Here is a 19,877-nt window from a genome sequence, read left to right as displayed (position 1 = left end):
CCCCCAGGGCCTCGGGTCTGGCATAAACAGATGTGAGTTCTCACCCGTGGGAGCCTCCCCAGGTGAGACCTGAAACCAGCCCCTGGTTCCCAGAGGATAGTTCAGTTCAGTTCAGTTGCTCAGTCGTGTCCGACTCCCTGCAACCCCACGAACCGCAGCATGCCAGGCCTCCCTGTCCATCACCAACTCCCGGAGTTCACTCAGACTCATGTCCATTGAGTCAGTGATACCACCCAGCCATCTCATCCTCTATGGTCCCCTTCTCCTCCTGCCCTCAATCTTTCCCAGCATCAGGGTCTTTTCCAATGAGTCAGCTCTTTGCATCAGATGGCCAAAGTATTGCAGTTTCAGCTTCAACATCAGTCCTTCCAATGAGCACCCAGGACTGATCTCCTTTAGGACAGACTGGCTGGATCTTCTTGCAGTCCAGGGGACTCTCAAGAGTCTTCTCCAACACCACACTTCAAAAGCTTCAATTCTTTGGCGCTCAGCTTTCTTTATAGTCCAACTCTCACATCCATACATGACCACTAGAAAAACTATAGCCTTGACTAGACAGACCTTTGTCAGCAAAGTAATGTCTCTGCTTTTTAAATATGCTATCTAGGTTGGTCATAACTTTCCTTTCAAGGAGTAAGCGTCTTTTAATTTCATGGCTGCAATCACCATCTGCAGTCATTTTGGAGCCGCTCCCCAAAAAAAGTCAGCCACTGTTTCCACTGTTTCCCCATCTATTTGCCACGAAGTGTTGGGACCGGATGCCATGATCTTCGTTTTCTGAATGTTGAGCTTTAAGCCAACTTTTTCGCTCTCCTCTTTCACTTTCATCAAGGGGCTCTTTAGTTCCTCTTCACTTTCTGCCATAAGGGTGGTGTCATCTGCATATCTGAGGTGATTGATATTCTCCCGGCAATCTTGATTCCAGCTTGTGCTTCCTCCAGCCCAGCATTTATAAGGAGAGACCGAGGAAACAAGCGGGCTGCTCGGACTGGCAGGGCAGGGTTAATAACCCAGGGAGCTGACAGGCAGCCCTCGTCGTGGGCACCGCAACACCAGCAGATCTCTGTATCCACTGGCAGAATTTTAAAGTTGAAACAGAGGCCTTTTCTGGGTTTAGTCACGTAGGCAGTTCAGATGGTCTCAATGACACCTTCCTCTCAAGGTCAAAGCTATGCCCCAGAAATGGCTCCCAGCCTGGGAATCATGGGCGGAAAGTACATTCCAAGGGCAGGGGAGGGGTGAGGAGCCTCTGACTGCCCAGGTCCAGACCCTGGGTCAACCAGTGATCCCAGCCTTTCAGTGACCTCCTCCAACAACATACTCCATAAATGACACTCAGTTTTAGGTAACAGTAACGACAATAACAGAGTGTACAACATGTCAAGCCACGTTACCTAGACGAAATCATTTAGTGCTTACAACAATCCTATCTAGGGGATATTATTATTTTTTCCATCATACTGATAAAAGGAAATGCAGTCACAAATAAGGTGAGCAACTCACCAAACGCTCTCAAGCCAAAGCAGAGCAGGGATTCAAGCCCTGTAACTAAAGGGCTGGGCTCAGGAGTTTTTCTCTTAACCATCAACCACGTTCCCTATTTAAGCACTGTCTTTCCCTCGGGCTTCCCTCATAGCTCGGTTGGAAAGAATCCGTCTGCAGGAGATCCTGGTTCAATTCCTGGGTTGGGACAATCCTCTGGAGAAGGGATGGGCTCCCCACGCCAGTAATCTTGGGCTCCCCTGGTGGCTCAGCTGGTAAAGAATCCGCCTGCACTGTAGGAGCCCTGGGCTCAATCCCTGGGTTGGGAAGATCCCCTGGAGAAGGGAAAGGCTACCCACTCCAGGATTCTGGCCTGGAGAATTCCATGGACTGTACACTCCGTGGGGTCGCAAAGGATCGGACACGACTGAGCGACTTTAACTTTCTTCCCCTTGGGGCAGGAGCACAGCCCTCAGCAAGGAAAGTCCCCTCCAGGGCCCCCAGCACACCCAGCAGCTCCTCACTACATGAGTCAGCCTGCTCAGAGAAGGACGGGGTGGCTCCAGGCTCCAAGCTCAGCAAATAAACAGCATTTCCCGTCTTTCCCTAGACCTCCCCCAGGCTGTCCCCCACCTCACCCCTGGCTCAGTATCTGAGTTCCACAGACCCCTGGGAGAAACACAAAAGGGGCCCATATTTCTGAGACTCCAAATGCCATCAGAGATGGCCTTCGAGTTAACACTGGGGCCTGTTGACAGGCCCAGTTTTCCCTGTTGGTGATTGATGCGTACACATATCACACGCCGCATTACAGAGGCACCTCTTCTATGCTTGCTTCATCTTGGGCATGTAAATTTACACACTAAAGGGAAAAAAAACTGAGCGAAAGAAGTCTCCTCGGGTGAACCTAAGGCTCTCATTTTAACCACTGTGGCCTGCGAGGCTGAGTGGGTTTCCACAGTGAGGCTCTGCTGCCCCCTGGTGGCAAGTCCCCTCTGTCCTTCAGAGCCTGGGCGCGCTGGCCTGAGGGGCTAAGGACCAAAATTTCAACTCTACTGTTTCCTGGGATGTTTACTCATTCGCACGAGCACTTGTTCTGAGCATACCTTGCTTACAAGCTGTGCCGGCCAGCTTTCTCCCATCCCCTCCCAGTCTTTCCCCTCCCAGCGTCTCTGACAGAATCCTTTCACTCTATGAGGTCAGCTCCTTAGTAGTTTAACTGCTCTCCTTTTAGACCCGTTTTTCTCATAGGAGTTGAGTGCCCATAAACACCCCCAGCAACCACAGAAATCACTTGTCTTTTTATTGCCCTGTAGCCTATTAAACATCTTGCCATTTCTAAGCTGACTTTTCCAGGAATCCTCCCAGATTACAGAGAAAGGCTTCAATCTGCCTCTTTGCGTTTCTGCTTTCGGCAACTGCTACCATTTTGAAAGGGGTTAAAAAAAAAAAAAAAAAGGAGAAAGAGGTGCAGCCCAGAGTCTCCATACCTGAGTCCCTACTGGCAGAAACTCAAGAGAATGAGAGCCTGTGGCTAAGGATTCAGGTGAGCGATGCTCTCAGAGCTCGTCTCTGTTATGACAGATTCGGAACCCTGCAACCCGCCTCTCAAATTCCCTCCAGACTACAGGGGACAGTCAGAAAGGAGGAGACAAGAACTAAAAAGAATGGTGATCTGCCCAACAGTGAAGTACGGATCCCACAGGGATAAGCTCCTTAATGCATAAGAGGCGGTTTGGAAAATAATGTTTCCTCTTAATGGGTTTACTCTGTGTTCCTCTGAGAATTATTATCTGTCTTCAAGAGAAGGGTGGGGGTGTGCTGTGGATATTAAGCCCAAAAGCTATTGACTGCAATGTTAAAATTTAAAACTTACAATGGCCACGCCGTGTGTGCACACTCAGTCGCCTCTGATTCTCGGTGACCCCATATACTGTAGCCCCCAGGCTCCTCTGTCCGAGGGATTTCCCAGGCAAGAATCCTGGGGTGGGTTGCCATTTCCTTCTCCAACAACAAGGAGGTTGTTAAAAAGACAAAATGTGGATGAACTAAACCCACCCTACACTGGGCCTACCCGACCCCGATCTTCTAAGGAGGGCCCCCACCTCTGGAGAAGAAGTTCTTCTTCTAAAAAAAACTTAGGAAAGTGATTCTCCACCTCGCAGCATCAGGACCACACTCTAGGGCCCCACCCCCGGGGTTTCTGATTCAGTAGGTCTGGGGCAGGGAATGAGAATCTGCATGTCTGACAAGTTCCCAAGTGAGGCTGCAGCCACGGGTCCAGGGACCCCATTTTAAGAATCACTGAGTCAGTAGCCATTGAAAAGAGTGAAATAAGGGCACGTGCAGCGACACGGATGGACCCAGAGATGATCACGCTGAGTGAACTAAGTCAGACAGAGAAGGAAAATTATCATATGACATCCCTCTATGTGGACTCTAAAAAGACAGGATACAAATGAACTTACAAAACAGAAAGAGACTCACAGGCTTAGAAAACAAACTTATGGTTGCCGGAGGGGAAGGAATAGTTAGGGACTTTGAGAAGGTCATGTACACATTGCTGTATTCAAAATGGATAACCAGCAAGGGTCTATTGCATAGCACATGAAACTCTGCTCAGTGTTACACGGCAGCCTGGATGGGAGATGGATTTGGGGGAGGATGACATGTATATGTATGGCTGAGTCCCTTCACTGTTTACCTGAAACTACCAGAGCATTGTTAATCAGCTATACCCCAAAACAAAATAAAAAGTTTAAAGTTTGAAAAAAAAAATCACTGAGTTGGAAGATCAGCTACCATCACTAGACCACCTCTGGCTTTTACACAACAACTTCAACCACGATTTTCAAACACGGATTTTAAATTCCTTCATGGCAAAAGAATGCTCCCAGGTAACCCAAACTGAAGTATGAGAAACCATATGCTAAACATATCAATATATCCGCCTAGAATATCAATTTCTCTTAAACATTGCAGAGGTAAAAAAAGTTTAATGATTTAACTGGCAATTTTTAAGCATTAAGCTATTGTTTAATGCAGAAATGTAATGTTTTGAATACAATGTGAAATTTTTAAGGCAAAATAAGGGATTTCTAAGCACCCTCCTATTTGTGCAGGGGGCACCTTTCAGGGTGCCCGCTCCAGAAATGTGAAACAGTGCTGCTGGCCCTCCTCTTCAACATGTCCAGGCCCCCCGTGTGTGCACATGTGTAGACATGTGTGTGCCTGCACACACACATGCAAGCACTTACTATTCTCACCTCCATGAGGATTCTCTTGTTGGGGGGGTGGGGGCAGGAATATTCTTGGAGAAACCCTGTTTTTAGGCATCACTGATGACTCACACTTTGGGTGAATTAACCTAGTACACATCTTCCACGAGGCTGGCTGTGGAATGAGGGAAGGAATCCAAAGTAGGAGGGGAAATGAGGTGGGAATGATGAAGGCAGCTTGCCGTGAGCCTCAGACCAGACTGCTGTCCAGGAGGCAGGGGCGGTCCTGGGCAGAAAGAGACACCCAGACCTGAAGACACACCACTGCACTGCCTTCAAACCCCCTCCGACCCCACTCTGTCATCCCACCCAGGTCCCCCTGAACAATCCCCCAGCCACAGAAGAGCTACTTCAGAAGCAGTTTGTGAAAATAAAAGGGCACTAACTATTTGCCAACCAACAGCTTAGTCAGTGTCTCCTTCCATTTTCCCAGTAAGTCCATGAAAACTCGGGTTTCTTTCTCTGGGGCTGGCCTGCCTGGGATGCCCACGCCCAAGTTCCTGGCTGTGCCCAGTAATTATTTCTGGCTGCCGCAGTCCACTGGGAATCTGGGTGGGGCCCCTACAGCCGACATGCGCAAGAGACACGGTGGCCTTCATCCGGAGGCTTATCTCCCCACAGGGCTTCACTTCTTGTCAAAATTCACGACAACCACATGTGTTGCACACTTGTGGGCAACCGAGTATGGGCTTCCTGGTGGCTCCGCGGTAAAGAATCCACCTGCCAATGCAGGAGACACGGGTTCAATCCCTGGGTCAGGAAGATCCCTTGGAGAAGGAAATGGCAACCCACTCCAGGATTCTTGCCCGGAGAATCCCACGGACAGAGGAGCCTGGCGGGCTACCGTCCATGGGGTTGCAAAGAGTCAGACACGACTGAGCGACTGAACCACAGTGTGAAAAGACTCACGAGTGATCACAGCAACAAGGACAGAAGCATCCCGGCAGGAATGCCCGTGCAATCCTCGAAAGGCTCTACCTGTGCGATGAACTCCGGGAAGCTGAGGACGGGCCCGTTGTGGAAGACTGGGTAGTAGAAGACGTAGGCGAGCATCCAGGGGAGGGAGTAGGAGGGCCGCTCGGCCGGCGGGGGCCGCCAGCACAGCTCCAGGCTGAAGCTGGTGTAGCACAGACAGCGCACGGCCAGCGTGAACTGCAGCAGGTAGCACTCGTTCTCGGTCGTGCACCACCCTCTCTGCGAAGTCACAAGGAGAGAACAGCCCTTAAGTGTCGCGGACAGACACCGTCCAATCTCCGGGGGAGGAGCTCTCTTCCACAGGCAGAGCGGCTGTCCCACCCCCGGAGCCAAGAACCACAGAACAGCTGGTAAACGTCATGCATCATCAGAGCAAGCAGTTAACGAGCAACGAGCAGAAGAGCATCCCTAACATCGGCCATCGGCTTCGCGTTAAGCCTGATGCAACAGAGGGCGAGGGTTTTCCCAGATACGCATCCACGCGACACACCAGTGCATAGCACGGAGATTAGCTACATCCGAGGGGTACTCTGAAAGCCCCTTCCACAACTCTGAAGACACGGAGAGACCTATCCAGACAGATCTCGGGACTCTGGGGGCTCAGGTCCAGATCCCCGCAATAAAGGGAACCTTGCTATAAAACGAGTCACACAGTTTGCTTGGTATCCCATTTGCACATAAAAGCTAGGTTTACACTATTCTACAGCTTACTACAGGGCTCCCCTACCCCTGGGCCACAGGCTACTGTTGGTCCGTGGCCAGTTTAGGAACCGGGCTACACAGCAGGAGGGGAAGAGCAGGTGAACTATCGAAGCTTCCCCTGTATTTCAAGCCACTTCCCACGGCTCCCGCACCCGCCTGAGCCCCGCCTGCTGTCAGATCAGCGGCATTAGATATTCACAGGGGCGTGAGCCCTACTGTGAAGTGTGCGTGCCAGGGTCCAAGGCTACACACTCCTTGTGAGAATCTGATGCCCGATGGTCTGAGGTGGAGCTGAGCTGGTGACGCTGGCGATAGGGAATGCACAGGGGTAAAGTGCACAAGAAAGGTGTGCCCGGAAATCAATTTGTTAGAAGAGTAATCCCCACGAGGCACAATAAAATGATGTGTGTCTGTAAACGTCACATGGGATTTATGTCTTCAATAGATTTTTCCTCTGGCTCTCTGTCATTAATTTGGCTTCACATGTAGTGGAGGACTATTTTCCAAACAAGCTTTAGAGACACATCATCAAAAGAAATAGTCCCTGCCTTCAATGAACCTGAATTCTCACACAGGAGACAGGTACATAAGATGGCATGAAATAAGAAATAACAAGTATGTACAAAACTAGGCGAAGAACAAAAGACCAAAAGCAACTGTGATAAAATCTTGAGACTACTGAGGGAGTAAAATTATGGATCATTTTATAATCTATTTTTCTACATTTTCCATATTTTCTAAAATATATATGTATTGTTCTTTAATGAGAAAACTAGGTGATGAAAATAGATACAAAAAATAGAATTGGGACAAAGGACAGAGTAGTTCATTTGACCCATGAGAGTCTTTCAAGACTTTACACAGAAAAATTAAGCACTGAACAGAGTTTCTACTCCATGTCCAAGACTTCAGCAGCCACCAAGAAAAATCGAGAAAACTGCATGTGTGAAAGTATGGAAACCCAGCGCAACTAGTTGCTGGTCATTTGCTCTCTCCTCTTTGGCAATAGTTTTCACATCACCAGCATACAGAATTTCTTCACCACCAACGCCCATAACTGATGCTAGTGGTCCCCAAATAAATGATCATTACAATTGGAGACTGTTTTGAATACTTGCCAGATCCCCCAAAAGTTAGATGTGGATTTGTTTTTATTTTTATTGCAAATCTGATTTTAAGCACTTATTTAAATAATCAGGTAGCTTAATCATTCTGGGAAGTTAAGTATCTTTTGTTAGGAGAGAGCTGCCACCTGACCTACTCACGCCAGTCTACTGGTGAGAGTGAAAAAAAAATTAAGAGAGCCTAACAACAGCAAAAAAAAAAAAAAAACTTGAATTTTCAAAATGCTACCATTTTTACAAAATTGCCTAACACATTATCTTGTTAGGTCCTCAGAACAACTCCATGAGGAAGGCAGAGCAGCTCGTACCTTCATTTTCCAAATGATGAAATTGAGACTCAGAGGTCAAATACTGCCTCTGGTTTCAAGAGAAGGACACATAGCAAATAGAAGAGGTTAGAAAACCACCGGCTCATTCTTCCTGCTGTGTCCTTTCCCACGTCTGTGCCAGTCCAGGGCTCACCAACTCTAACTGCCATCGTATGAATCAATAAATGAGTGAATGAATGGGTGAACAAATGGACACAAGTTAAAATGCCACAGGAACACATGGTTAAAGGAAGACTGTCAGAAGCTTCCCAAGATTTTCTGTGCAAGGAAAATATTTACCTTACCTGTTTCAGGGACCACCGTGGGCTTCTGATGAAATAAAGATGTGAGAATTCCCTATAAACTCTGCAGCAGTTTACAGATGATTTTTTATTAAAAGCATAGGGGATTATTCCTGGAGGAGAAAGTGGCAACCACTCCAGTACTCTTGCCTGGGAAATCCCACGGACAGAGGAGCCTGACGGGCTACAGTCCACGGGGTCAAGAAAGAGTCGGTCGTGACTTAGCGACTAAACAACAAGGGGATTATTGCTTCCTTTTCCTTTTGTTCCTGTGACATCTGGCACCATCCATGCTTACGGAACCTGGGAGAAAAGGTACAGGGTCGGCCGTGGACAGCCTCCAAGGGCTGAAGTGTGTTAGACCCTCAGTCACGTCTGGAGGGCTAAGACAAAATCAGATACAAAGCACTGCAGGATGCAACACCCTCTGCGGCCACGAGGGGGAGCCCCATCCCAGTTCTTGAATTGATTTATCTGAAAACAAAGGCATCTACCTGGATAATGGCATTGCAAAACCGGTTTTCTCCTTCCCGTCGGTATATTAAAAAAAAAAAAAAAAAAACAGAGGCTCTTACCTTAACTTCCTCCACATCTTGCAGTCTCAGTGTAGAGAGCAGAGAGAGAGAACACAGCCATGATAGGAACTGAGACCGGAACTGAGCAACACAGAAGGAGATCGTGGTGTGGATAAGAACCATGGCGGTGCCCTGGGTCCCCAGCACGCAGCGGCAGGCCCACATCCCATAGGCTGCGAGGATCCAGGGTTTGTGCTGCAGACAGAGAAGGACCCAGAGAGAGAGAGAGAAAAGAGAAAGTAAGCTAACAGCCTTTGCCATTGAAGGTTCTGTTTTGTGACCCTTTAACCAAACTCATTGTCCTGGGGATTTAGTGTTAACACAGACAAAGAGGATTCAGAAGGACCTTCCACATTAACCCCAGATAGCAGTCCCCAACCTTTTGGCCACCAGTGGAGACAGTTTTTCCATGGACCAGAGTTGGGGTGTGTGGGTGGTTTCAGGATGATTCAAGCACATTACATGCATTGTACACTTTATTTCTGTCAATTACATCAGCTCTACCACAGATCATCAGGCCTTAGATCCTGGAGGCTGGGGACCCCTGCCCCAGAGTGATGGCTGCCCACCCCCAGGCACTCAGAACTTCACCAGATTCACCCAGAAGCAAGGAGCTACTTTCCTGCCTTCAGCCAAAGCCACAGGCCAGTGGATCCCAGAAGACAACTGGAAAAGCTGCCAGCCTGGCACACCAGCCACTACCTGCACTATTCTGCGAAAAATGAAGGTGAGAGAAAGCACTGGTGTACATTTCTTGGGAGTCTTCTTTAGAAACTGGGCCATCCAAACCACAAAAGGCTTCCTAAAGTCTAAACCACAGATTTAAAAGTAAATATCTAATTACATTTTTTTTTTCATTAGCACATTATTCACAGTCAAATTTAGGTCACAGGAAAAGTACCTGCTTTCAGTGGGTGAGACTGAGGCCTTTGCCTAGTAAATCTGATTAATACATCTATTACTATCTTAGGAGAGAATTTTTCTATTTCAAGTTTTATAGTTATTGACGTTGAATAACTAAATAGATAAATTAACATGTTTTTATTTTTCTCAGAGAATGAACTTATGGTGGTGGGGAGGATGGGGCAAGGGATAGATGGGGAGTTTGGGATGGATACACTGCTATATTTAAAACAGATAACCAACAAGGACCTACTGTATAGCAAATGGGACTCTGTTCGGCGTTATGTGGCAGCCTGGATGGGAGGGGAGTTGGGAGGAGAATGAGTCCATGTGTGCCTATGGCTGAGTCCCTTCACTCTTCACCTGAAACTATCGTTAACACTTAACTGGCTATGAAAGTGAAAGTCACTCAGTCGTGTCCGACTCTTTGCGACCCCACGGACTGTATACTTCTTCAGGCCAGAATACTGGAGGGGGTAGCCTATCCCTTCTTCAGCAGATCTTCCCAACCCAGGGATCGAACCAAGGTCTCCTGCATTGCAGGGAGATTCTTTACCAAAATTAGGGTAATTGGCTATGCCCCAAAACAAAATAAAAAGTTTAAAAAAACTAACATGTCTTTGCTTTTACAAGACATTCTTAGTCATATCTTGCTGGTAAATCCTTACTTTAAAAAAAATCCACAATAACAGTTTGACAGTGTTTGAGAGGCAATTATCTTAGGGGTAGAATTACCAAGTTTTGCTATCTAATTGCCTAAATAAATTCTGATGTCCCCATTAACTAGCTGTTTAACCCTAGACAAGTTACTAAATTTCTCTTTTAAATCACATATAAAATTAGAATAATGGCATCTACTTCATGAGGCTGTCGTGAGAACTAAGTTAACAGTGTAAAATGTTTACAGCAATGTCTGCGTACACTGCAAATACTAGCAGCTATTCCTATAGGGAAACATGATGTGTCTGTTTGATGGGCATTCAAAAACAGGATTTCCAGGGACTTCCCTGGTAGTCCAGTGGTTAAGACTTCGACTTCCAATGCAGAGGCAATGGGTTCAATCCCTGGTCGGGGAGCTAAAATCTCACATGCCTCATAGCCGAAAAAGTAAAACATCAAACAGAAGCAATATTGTAACAAATTCAATAAAGACTTTAAAAATGCTATACATCATACACACACACACACACAGATAGACAGGATTTCCATGAATGCACTGACTTGAAAAGTGAGGACTACTTAAAATTGGGTCTTCTTATGGAAAAAATGATTTCTTTAAGGGAAAGACAGATGTGGACTGCAAATTATAAATCCCGTCTTTCAATGGTAATGCTTCCAAAATATTGCCGAAGTAGAATTATCTTCCAAATCTATACTCTAGCCCAAGAGAGAACATTTTAAATGAACAACTGGGTCAGCCACTTTGAAGTTCCAAGAAAATCAGAGAAATCTACAGTTCATTTTTACTATTTTTCCACCCTACTACCCACACTAAATAGCACATAAGTTTGCTTCAAACTTTCCCCTAAAAACTCGCCTCTGGACAGAGTTCAATTATGAGGAATAAGGTTGCCAACAGTATTTTAAGTAGCTTTAACAAATGAAAAAAAAGGGGGGGTGTCTTTTTAAACAGGGTCTACAACATTTACCACTTGGAATCCATTCCCACGTGTGCATGGCTACGCACATACCTGTAACACAGCTACGTTTTATTAAGTGCTATTTGATCCATTTAGAAAAAGCCTGTTTGTTGGGATTCATTTGGGAACTCAACCACAGACTTAAGCTGTTTCAACTTGGAAAAGCTGCAGGAACCTTCAGGAACTACTAGCAGGGCTGTGCAAACTCCATCCCAAAGAGTCTGATGAATTCACCTGAGCTCACAAACACTACTTTGAGGGCTCACAAGGTCATCCTATATTCTCATCCCTCACCATCTTCTTCCTGTCAGAGTACAGGCAGGCAACATTCAGTACCATTCTCTCTAAGACATCACAGCAAATGCGCTCATGTGAACCTTACCTTCTCTGATATCCCTATTACCCACTCACTGACCCCAACGGGCAAAGGCAACTTCACCATATACATTCACAGTGGTCAGGTGATGAAACAGAGCAATGTGAAAGATCTAAAAAGAGTTACCTATTTTAAAACGTATATAGGCCTTCCCTGGTGGCTCAGTGGTAAAGGACCTGTCTGCCAATGCAGGGGACACAGGTTCGATCCCGGGTCTGGGAAAAACCCCACATGCCATGGAGCAGCTAGGTCTGTGCACCAAAACTACTGAAGCCCGCCTGCCTAGAGTCCGTGTTCCAGGCAGAAGCCACTGTAATGAGGAGCCCCCGCTCTCTGCAACTAGGGAAAACCCACACACAGCAACAGCCTTAAGTAATAAATAAAAAAATAAAATATTTTTACAAACGTATATAAATTGTGTGTGCTCACTCGGATATGTCCAACTCTTTGCAACCCCATGTACTGTGGCCCGCCAGTCTCCTCTGTCCGTGGGATTCTCCAGGCAAGAATACTGGAGGTACTGGGCTGCCATTCCCTTCTCCAGGGGATCTTCCAGACCCGGGAATTGAACCCACACCTCCTGCACCTCCCGCATTAGCAGGCAGATTCTTTGCCACTGTGCCCCTTGAGAAGCCCTTACATAAGTTAGAACCTCACAGAAATATTGATTTTTTCACCTGTAAAGTGAATGCAACCGGAATCTACACAACTGCAATGAGAATTCCAAAACACCGCTAAAATGCTGATACAGCGTGACTAGACGTCCATGCCTTGCCCTCTGTCACCAGTGCAGGACAGTCCCCACCATCGATGCAGTCTTAAAGTGGGGGTCCCCAGCCCCCAGGCCACAGACCAGTACCAGTCTGTGACCTGATAGAAACTGGGCCACACAGCAGGAGGTGAGTGGCAGGCGATCCTACCGTCACCCCCAGATGGGACCATCGAGCTGCAGGAAAACAGGTGCAGGGCTCCCACTGACTCTGTGTTAATGGTCAGTTGTATAATTATTGCACTATATATCACAATGTAACAATAACAGTGGAAGTCAAGTGCACAGTAAAGGTAATGATGCCCTTGAATCATCCCGAAACCATCGCCCCTCCTCCCACCCCCGTCTGTGGAAAAACTGTCTTCCATGAACCCGGTCCCTGGTGCCAAAAAGGTTGGGGACTGCTGCCTTAAGGCACACCTCCTGCAACCCTATCCCCCACCCCCAGCAACACACACACACACACACCCCCTGCAAGAAGCCAGGCAGAGAGGGCAAGAGATGGACACTAACCCCTGCCCAGCAGTAAGGCAGCAGCATGGAAGGTGTGCTGCCCTGAGGTGGAAGAGGGCTTCTTCCAAGGGTTTCGAAGACCCTGTACACACGCAAAGGCCTAAAGACAGCCCCGCCCTACCTATTTCTACTCCCAAAGTACTTATGTATTTATCAAACCTGTGTCTACCTCATAAGTGAAAATGCTTAAATATTAGATTTTGAGCCTCTGACATCAAATATACTAGGAAACTTCTAACTCTTTAAAACTAAAGAATAAAGTCTGCTATGTTTTATTCTGAAACAATACTTCTGATTCATCTCCCTCTAGAAGGACTTTAAAGACATTTTTCCCAGGTTCCCAGGGCAATCTGGGCAGGTACGCACAGGTTTGGTCACACATGTACTTTATGTCAAGCTCAAGGTTTTAAAGTCTGACTAGAGAACTCCCTGGCAATCCAGAGGTTGGGAATCCACACTTTCCCTGACAAGAGCCCCGGTTCAATCCCTGGTCAGGGAACTAAGATCCCGTAAGCCATGCAGTGCAGCCAAAACAATTAACTCATTAATTAAAAATCTGCCTAAAAGTCAAAACAAACCAATCCATTTAAGAGGTTCAAATGACAATTATGATTGAGAACTTAAAATGAGGCACAAAGAATTATGCTGATCACGTAACGTACAAATAAAACACAATCTTAATTTAATGCCAATAAAGGTCCATCTAGTCAAAGCTATGGTTTTTCCAGTAGTCATATATGGATATGAGAGTTGGACAGTAAAGAAAGCTGACTGCCCAAGAATTGATGCTTTTGAACTGTGGTGTTGAAGAAGACTCTTGAGAGTCCCCTGGACTGCAAGAAGATCAAACTAGTCAATCCTAAAGGAAATCAACCTTGAAGATTCATTGGAAGGACTGATGCTGAAGCCAATACTTTGGCCACCTGATGCAAAGAACTGACTCATTGGAAAAGACCCTGATGCTGGGAAAGATTGAAGGCAGGAGGAGAAGTGGACGACAGAGGATGAGATGGTTGGATGGCATCACCGACTCAATGGACATGAGTTAGAGTAAGCTCCAAGAGTTGGTGATTGACAGGGAGGCCTGGCGTGCTGCAGTCCATGGGGGTGCAAAGGGTCGGACACGACTGAGCGACTGAATTGCATTGAACTGAAATGTGATGTTCCTAACAAAGAGATTTAAATTCTAATCAAGTATTACTTTTACATGATGCTTTTCTTTAACTGAGATAGGTGCAGATTCACCTGGAGTGAAAAGAAATAATACAGAGAGATCCCATGGATACGTTACCCAATCTCCCCCTACTGTAACATTTTGCAAAACCAAAGTATATCACAACCAGGACGTTGACATTGCTATAACCCACAAGCATTCTGGTTTTCTCAGTTTCACTTTCATTCGTGTGTGTATGTTTAATTCCATACAGTGTCATCTCAAGTAGATTCATCAGCCACCATAGGAAAGACACGAACCATGCCATCCCCTCAAGCACCTCCTGCATTGCCCTTTTATAGCCACGCCCACATCGTTCCTGCTCTCTTTTCCCGACACCCCCAACCCCTGGAAACCACTGATATCATCTCCATTTCTAAGGTACTGTCATTTCTAGTCACAGTATGTAACTTTGGGGACTAGCTTTTTCCATTCAGCATAATTCCCAGAAATCCACCCAAGTTGCAGTGAGTATCAAAGGCTTGCCCCTTTTTATTGCTGTGTAGTTTCCATGGGGTGGATGAACCACAGTTTCTTTAACCATTCACCTGTTGTAGGACATCTGGGCTGTATTCCCGTTTGGGGCTATTATGAATAAAACCAGAAATGAACATACATGCGCAGGGTTTGGTGTAAAACCAAGTGTTCATGCCTCCAGGATAAATGCCCAAGAGTGAGCTTGCTGGGCTGCATGGTCGTTACAAGTTTAGTTCTATAAGAAACTGTCCAACAATTTCCCAGAGTGGCCATCTTACATTCCTACCAGCAACATAGAGCTGAAATAGGTTAGGTGGGAGAACATTAGACTGAAAAATCTAAAGGTCCCTGGTTCAATCCTGGGTTTCCCTTGGACTGCAAGGAGATCAAACCAGTCAATCCTAAGGAAAATCAATTCTGAATATTCATTGGAAGGACTGATGCTGAAGCTGAAACTCCAATACTTTGGCCACCTGATGAGAAGAGCCAACCCACTGGAAAAGACCCTGATGCTGGGAAAGATTGAAAGCAGGAGGGGAAGGGGACGACAGACGATGAGATGGTTGGATGGCATCACCGACTCAATCGATATGAGTTTGAGCAAGCTCGGGGAGTTGGTGATGACCAGGGAAGTCTGGCGTGCTGCAGTCCATGGGGTTGCAAAGAGTCGGACACAAATGACCAGCTGAACAAAAACCAGCAACATGCTCGCGATCCAGTTTATGCTGCTTCCTCACCAGCATTTGGCGGTATTATTGTTTTTTGTCTGAACATTCTGGTAGCGGCTTTAACTTGCATTTACCATGCTCTTTTAAAGGGGATCAAAGTGTGAGCGACCTGAACCTTGCATCAATGAGATGGGTTGAGTGAACTTGGCTGGAGCATAGGATGCCAGCCCACCAGAACTATCCTGACCCCTCTAACGCTCTTTATTCCAGGTTAAGAGACAAAAAGAAGGCAGGGGAGGAGGAGAAACTTTTTTAAAGTCTAGCAAACAATAAGAAGGAAACCACTCTATTTTTGTGGCAGTTTGGATACAGCAAGACTAACCACTAACCGCTGTGGCACTTTCTGATGGCACCGGGCCAGGCTGAAATCGGGGAGCAAACCTGCCCTCTGCTCCTAATGTTGCTTGTGTGAACACTGAACCACTTCTGAAAATGGGGCACAAGTGATTCTCTCTGCATAGGTTCCCTTAACAAAGTAATATCCTGTCTTGTTTGTCATACAGTAATGTTAGCCTAGCATCTAACAGGGTACGTAGTTGACAGCGAGTGTTTCAGAAATGCTAGACAAATGAACGGTTGGAATAGCTGGATAGGTGGGTAGATGGATGGATGGGTGGATGGGTGGATGGGTGGATGGATGGATGGATGGATGGGTAGATGGATAGATGGACATGCTTCTGCAAGTACTGGGAATTAACCTGGCAGTTATGACTGAGAACAAGAAATAAGCACCAAAATGTGGGGCTTTTTAGTCACTAATGTGAAAACTGGCTGATTGCCAAAGTGTCTGCTTGTATCACTTAACCCCTTATGAACCAAGACTGCTTTGCTGTTCCAAATAAGGTAGGAAGGGGTTATGCCGCATCCAACTGCCTACTTCCAGTTGTCACTTACCGAGGTCTCTTACAAATTGTGTGTTGGGGGAAGCCTCAAATAGCGCTCAGCTGAGAGAACACAGGCACCCACCTATGAATGAGAACCTGAGTCCTCCCACGCCAGGGAAGGCTTCAGAGAGACAGACAAATTCAACTGGCACATTCCAAAGGCCAAAATCAGCACCTGAGAAGAGACCGGACTTGTGGCCCTTTGTTTTGCAAATCTATAGTCTCCAAATCTTCCTCGCAGGAGCCAGGACTCAGCCACAGGAAGAGCTGGGCTGGCCGTGCCCCCCTCATGCCATCTCTCCTTCCCGCCTGCTTTAGCTTGCTCTTGGCTGCGGGCGCTGAGTGATAGCAGGATGTGCCTGAGTGGTTTCCCTCATTAGCTCACCTCCACGGGGAGGAGCGAAACCGTTAAGCCTTGGTGAAGACTCCTGTTGGCAACTGGACCAGACTTTGCTGTGCACTAATTCTTTTTGTACATCTGCCCAGAAACCACTCAGCGGACCTTGTTTGAGAAATAAATAAAAGAAGTCACTCAACAATGCTTATGCATGGTATAATTTATTATACACTACATAATCAACTGCAGATGCTACCAATATGTATATGTCAATATATGTGATATAGCCTCATAGGAATATATGTGGGATATATAAACAGGAAAAAAATCCCAAAGCCATCCCAGAGTCCAGACAACCGCATTCTAGCCTGCTTTTCCTCGGGGCAAAGGCCAGTGGGCCCAAACCAAGTCAATCTCGCCCCTCCTAAGAGAGGCCCTGATGGAGGCGGAGGAGTCTGGCTCCAAGAAACCCATTAGTGCCGAGACTCCTATTAGGTGTGTGGTTTTGACGATACGCTGGAAAGGAGCACCACAGCTTTCCAGAGGTGAGCTTCCTCATCTCAGCCAACGCCACGGGACCACGCTCTTCAGGCCTGAAGCCAATGAGCTCAGCTGGTCGGGGCCCAGTGCTAACGATGTGGGTTCTGCCAGTCAAAGGTCGAGTGAGAAGGTACCCTGTGGTCAGCCAGGGCACCCAGCCTTCTCCAAAAGCTCACCCAGGGGTATTTTTGGCTCTGAGAGCAGAGAACACTATGCCTCAGGTGGTGAGGGTGTTCAAGAAAGGAGGCCACTGTCTGACCCGCCCCACACACGCTCCAAGCATAACAAACCCACAGCCAAAGCTCAGAGCCGTTCCTCAGTCTCCCCTCCCTGGGCGCTGCCCCCAACCCAGTCTTGCCAAAACCCAACAAGAGAGTCCAACCCAGAGAAAAGGCGTTTAACTTTGGCCGGGGAGCCCAGTGGAAAGTTTTTATTACTTGTCATGGCAAAAAAAAAAAAAAGAAGAAAAAGAAAATCACACTTTTGAAAATAACCTCTTCTTTGGGGCCAGCAAAGGGAGAGATGGGATGAGACAGCGTACGGAGCCCAGAAGCATCCTTCAGGGCTGGAACCGCAGGTAGTGATAATGCCTGTCTCTATAGCATCATCCACAGTTTATGATGCCCCTGAGAAGGGGAGAGAAAAGACAAGTGCAGCCCAAATATTCCACCCTGAAAAAGTACCAAAAACAGCCACCCAAATTAAGGCCATCTGGAACGCTCAGTCCAGGTGGTGGGGCCAGAGCTGAGGTTCATACTTACGTAAGGACCAAGCGGACACGGACAAAGAGAGCAGTGTGCTCCAGCCTCACAGAACCCTGCCCAACAGCTGTCGCACAAATCAAACCTGTGGTCACAGAGGGATGGGACACACACACACACACCCACACACAGATGACTCAGTGCGAACTCTGCCTCATTCCAAGAAAACTGCAAACAAAACTGCCTACTGAGTTTGCCTAAGATGTGCACTGCAGATAAAAGGTCAAGCCCACCTGTCCACCCAGGCCTGTAAGGAGACGCAGGAGGCTGAAATAAGCAGATGGCTCCACCCTCGTCAAGCCACCTCCTTTGGTGGGGGGGCTTCCCTGACACCCCCAGGCAGATGTGGCCCACTCCTCCCAGGAGGCATCTCCAGTGCCACTTCTCACTCAGCTCCTGGTCTGTGTCTCCCTGTCCTTTTTCCCACAAGCCAGCACAAGCTTGAAACAGGGTCAGAGAAAGCCACACGGGAGAGGAATGTAGGTACGGCTGAAGAGACAGCCTCTGAACTCTGGGGTTTCAGAATCTCGACAGATGCCTCCTTTCTGAACACCGCGGAGGGAACTGCTCCCAGGAGCCCACGCAGACCGCAGTCATGGTACACAGCAACATCAGCAGGCCCCCGCGGCAGCCACCTCTTCGCTTGTTATCATCATATGCTAGCACAACCTTGAGAACTATTAGACCCTCACCACTACCCCCCAGGAAGCAAGCGGTACCATCCCTGATGCACAAAATGAGGCGAAAGACTCCGAGATATTAACTAACTGGCTTTTAAGACTGCATTGCTTGAAAGTGACAAAGCTGGGTTTCAGCCAGGAGCTCTGAATAGGGTCTCTTAACAGTTAGAGCCACAAGCAAATTAACCAGAGGAACATCTATATCCTAAACTAGGTAGTTTTCTGATGCTGGTGGGTGCAAAACAGGAGCTGAAAATGGAGCAAATTTGGAGAGGAGGAGGCCCATCCGGCCACAAATAGATGGTTAATCTGCATCTCACACTGTCTGAACTGAAAAAAAGTGAAAGTACTAGTCCTCAGTCGGCTCCAACTCTGCGACCGTCAGGCTCCTCTGTCCATGGAAATCTCCAGGCAAGAATAATCGAGTGGGTAGCCATTCCCTTCTCCAGGGGATCATTTCAACTTAGGATAGAACCCAGGTCTCCTGCACTGCAGGCAGAGTCTTTACCGTCTGAGCCATTTGAACAGTCAGATGGCTGTTTACCATTTGAACCAGTCCATTGTTTCACGTCCAGTTGTTCTAACTGTTGCTTTTTGACCCACACAGGTTTCTCAAGAGGCAGGTAAGGTGGTCTGGTAATCGCATCTCTTGAAGAACTTTCCACAGTTTGTTGGTATCTACACAGTCAAAGGATTAAGCATAGTTAATGAAGCAGAAGTAGATGTTTTCCTGGAATTCCCTTGCTTTCTCTATGATCCTTCAGCTGTTGGCAATTTGATTTCTGATTCCTCTACCTTTTCTAAATATAGCTTGTATATCTGGAAATTCTCACTTTACGTACTGTTGAGGCCTAGCTTGAAGGATTTGGGGCATTACCTTGCTAGCATGTGAAATGACTGCAACTGTTCTATAGTTTAAACATTCTTTGGCATTGTCCTTCTTTCGGATTGGAATGAAAACTGACCTTTTCCAGTCCTGTGGCCACCGCTGAGTTGTCCAAATTTGCTGGCATATTGAGTGCAGCACTTCAACAGCATCATCTTTCAGGATTTGAAAGAGCTCAGCTGGAATTCCATCACCTCCCACTAGCTTTGTTCATAGTGACGCTACCTAAGGCCCACCTGACCTCACATTCCAAGATGTCTGTCTCTAGGTGAGTGACCACACCACTGTGGTTACCCAGGTTATTAAAACTTTTTTTGCATAGTTCTGTGTATTCCTGCCACTTCTTCTTAATCTCTTCTGCTTGTATTAGGTTTTACCGTTTCTGTCCTTTATCGTGGCCATTTTTGCATGAAATGTTCCCTTC

The 19,877-nt window shown here is 47.0% G+C and overlaps 1 protein-coding gene across 2 annotated transcripts in view; it reads right to left on the bottom strand.

Moving 5' to 3' along the window:
* The window catches only part of HHAT (hedgehog acyltransferase), a 362,562-nt gene that overhangs the window by 272,450 nt on the left and 70,235 nt on the right, over positions 1-19,877 (bottom strand). Inside the window, exons 5-6 of one of the 2 annotated variants that reach the window (XM_040263100.1) lie at positions 8,747-8,941; positions 5,739-5,954 (exon numbers count right to left, since the gene is read on the bottom strand). In XM_040263100.1, the coding sequence (XP_040119034.1) occupies positions 5,739-5,954; positions 8,747-8,941 (411 nt within the window). The remainder of the gene's footprint in view (positions 1-5,738; positions 5,955-8,746; positions 8,942-19,877) is intronic. The other variant, XM_040263101.1, reaches the window with a different exon arrangement.

Source organism: Oryx dammah, unplaced genomic scaffold, assembly GCF_014754425.2.
Source record: "Oryx dammah isolate SB20612 unplaced genomic scaffold, SCBI_Odam_1.1 HiC_scaffold_21, whole genome shotgun sequence".
In the NCBI taxonomy this organism is placed as follows: Eukaryota; Metazoa; Chordata; class Mammalia; order Artiodactyla; family Bovidae; genus Oryx; species Oryx dammah.
Note: the sequence above shows the minus strand (reverse complement) of the source record. Positions and strands in the feature narration are given on the sequence as shown.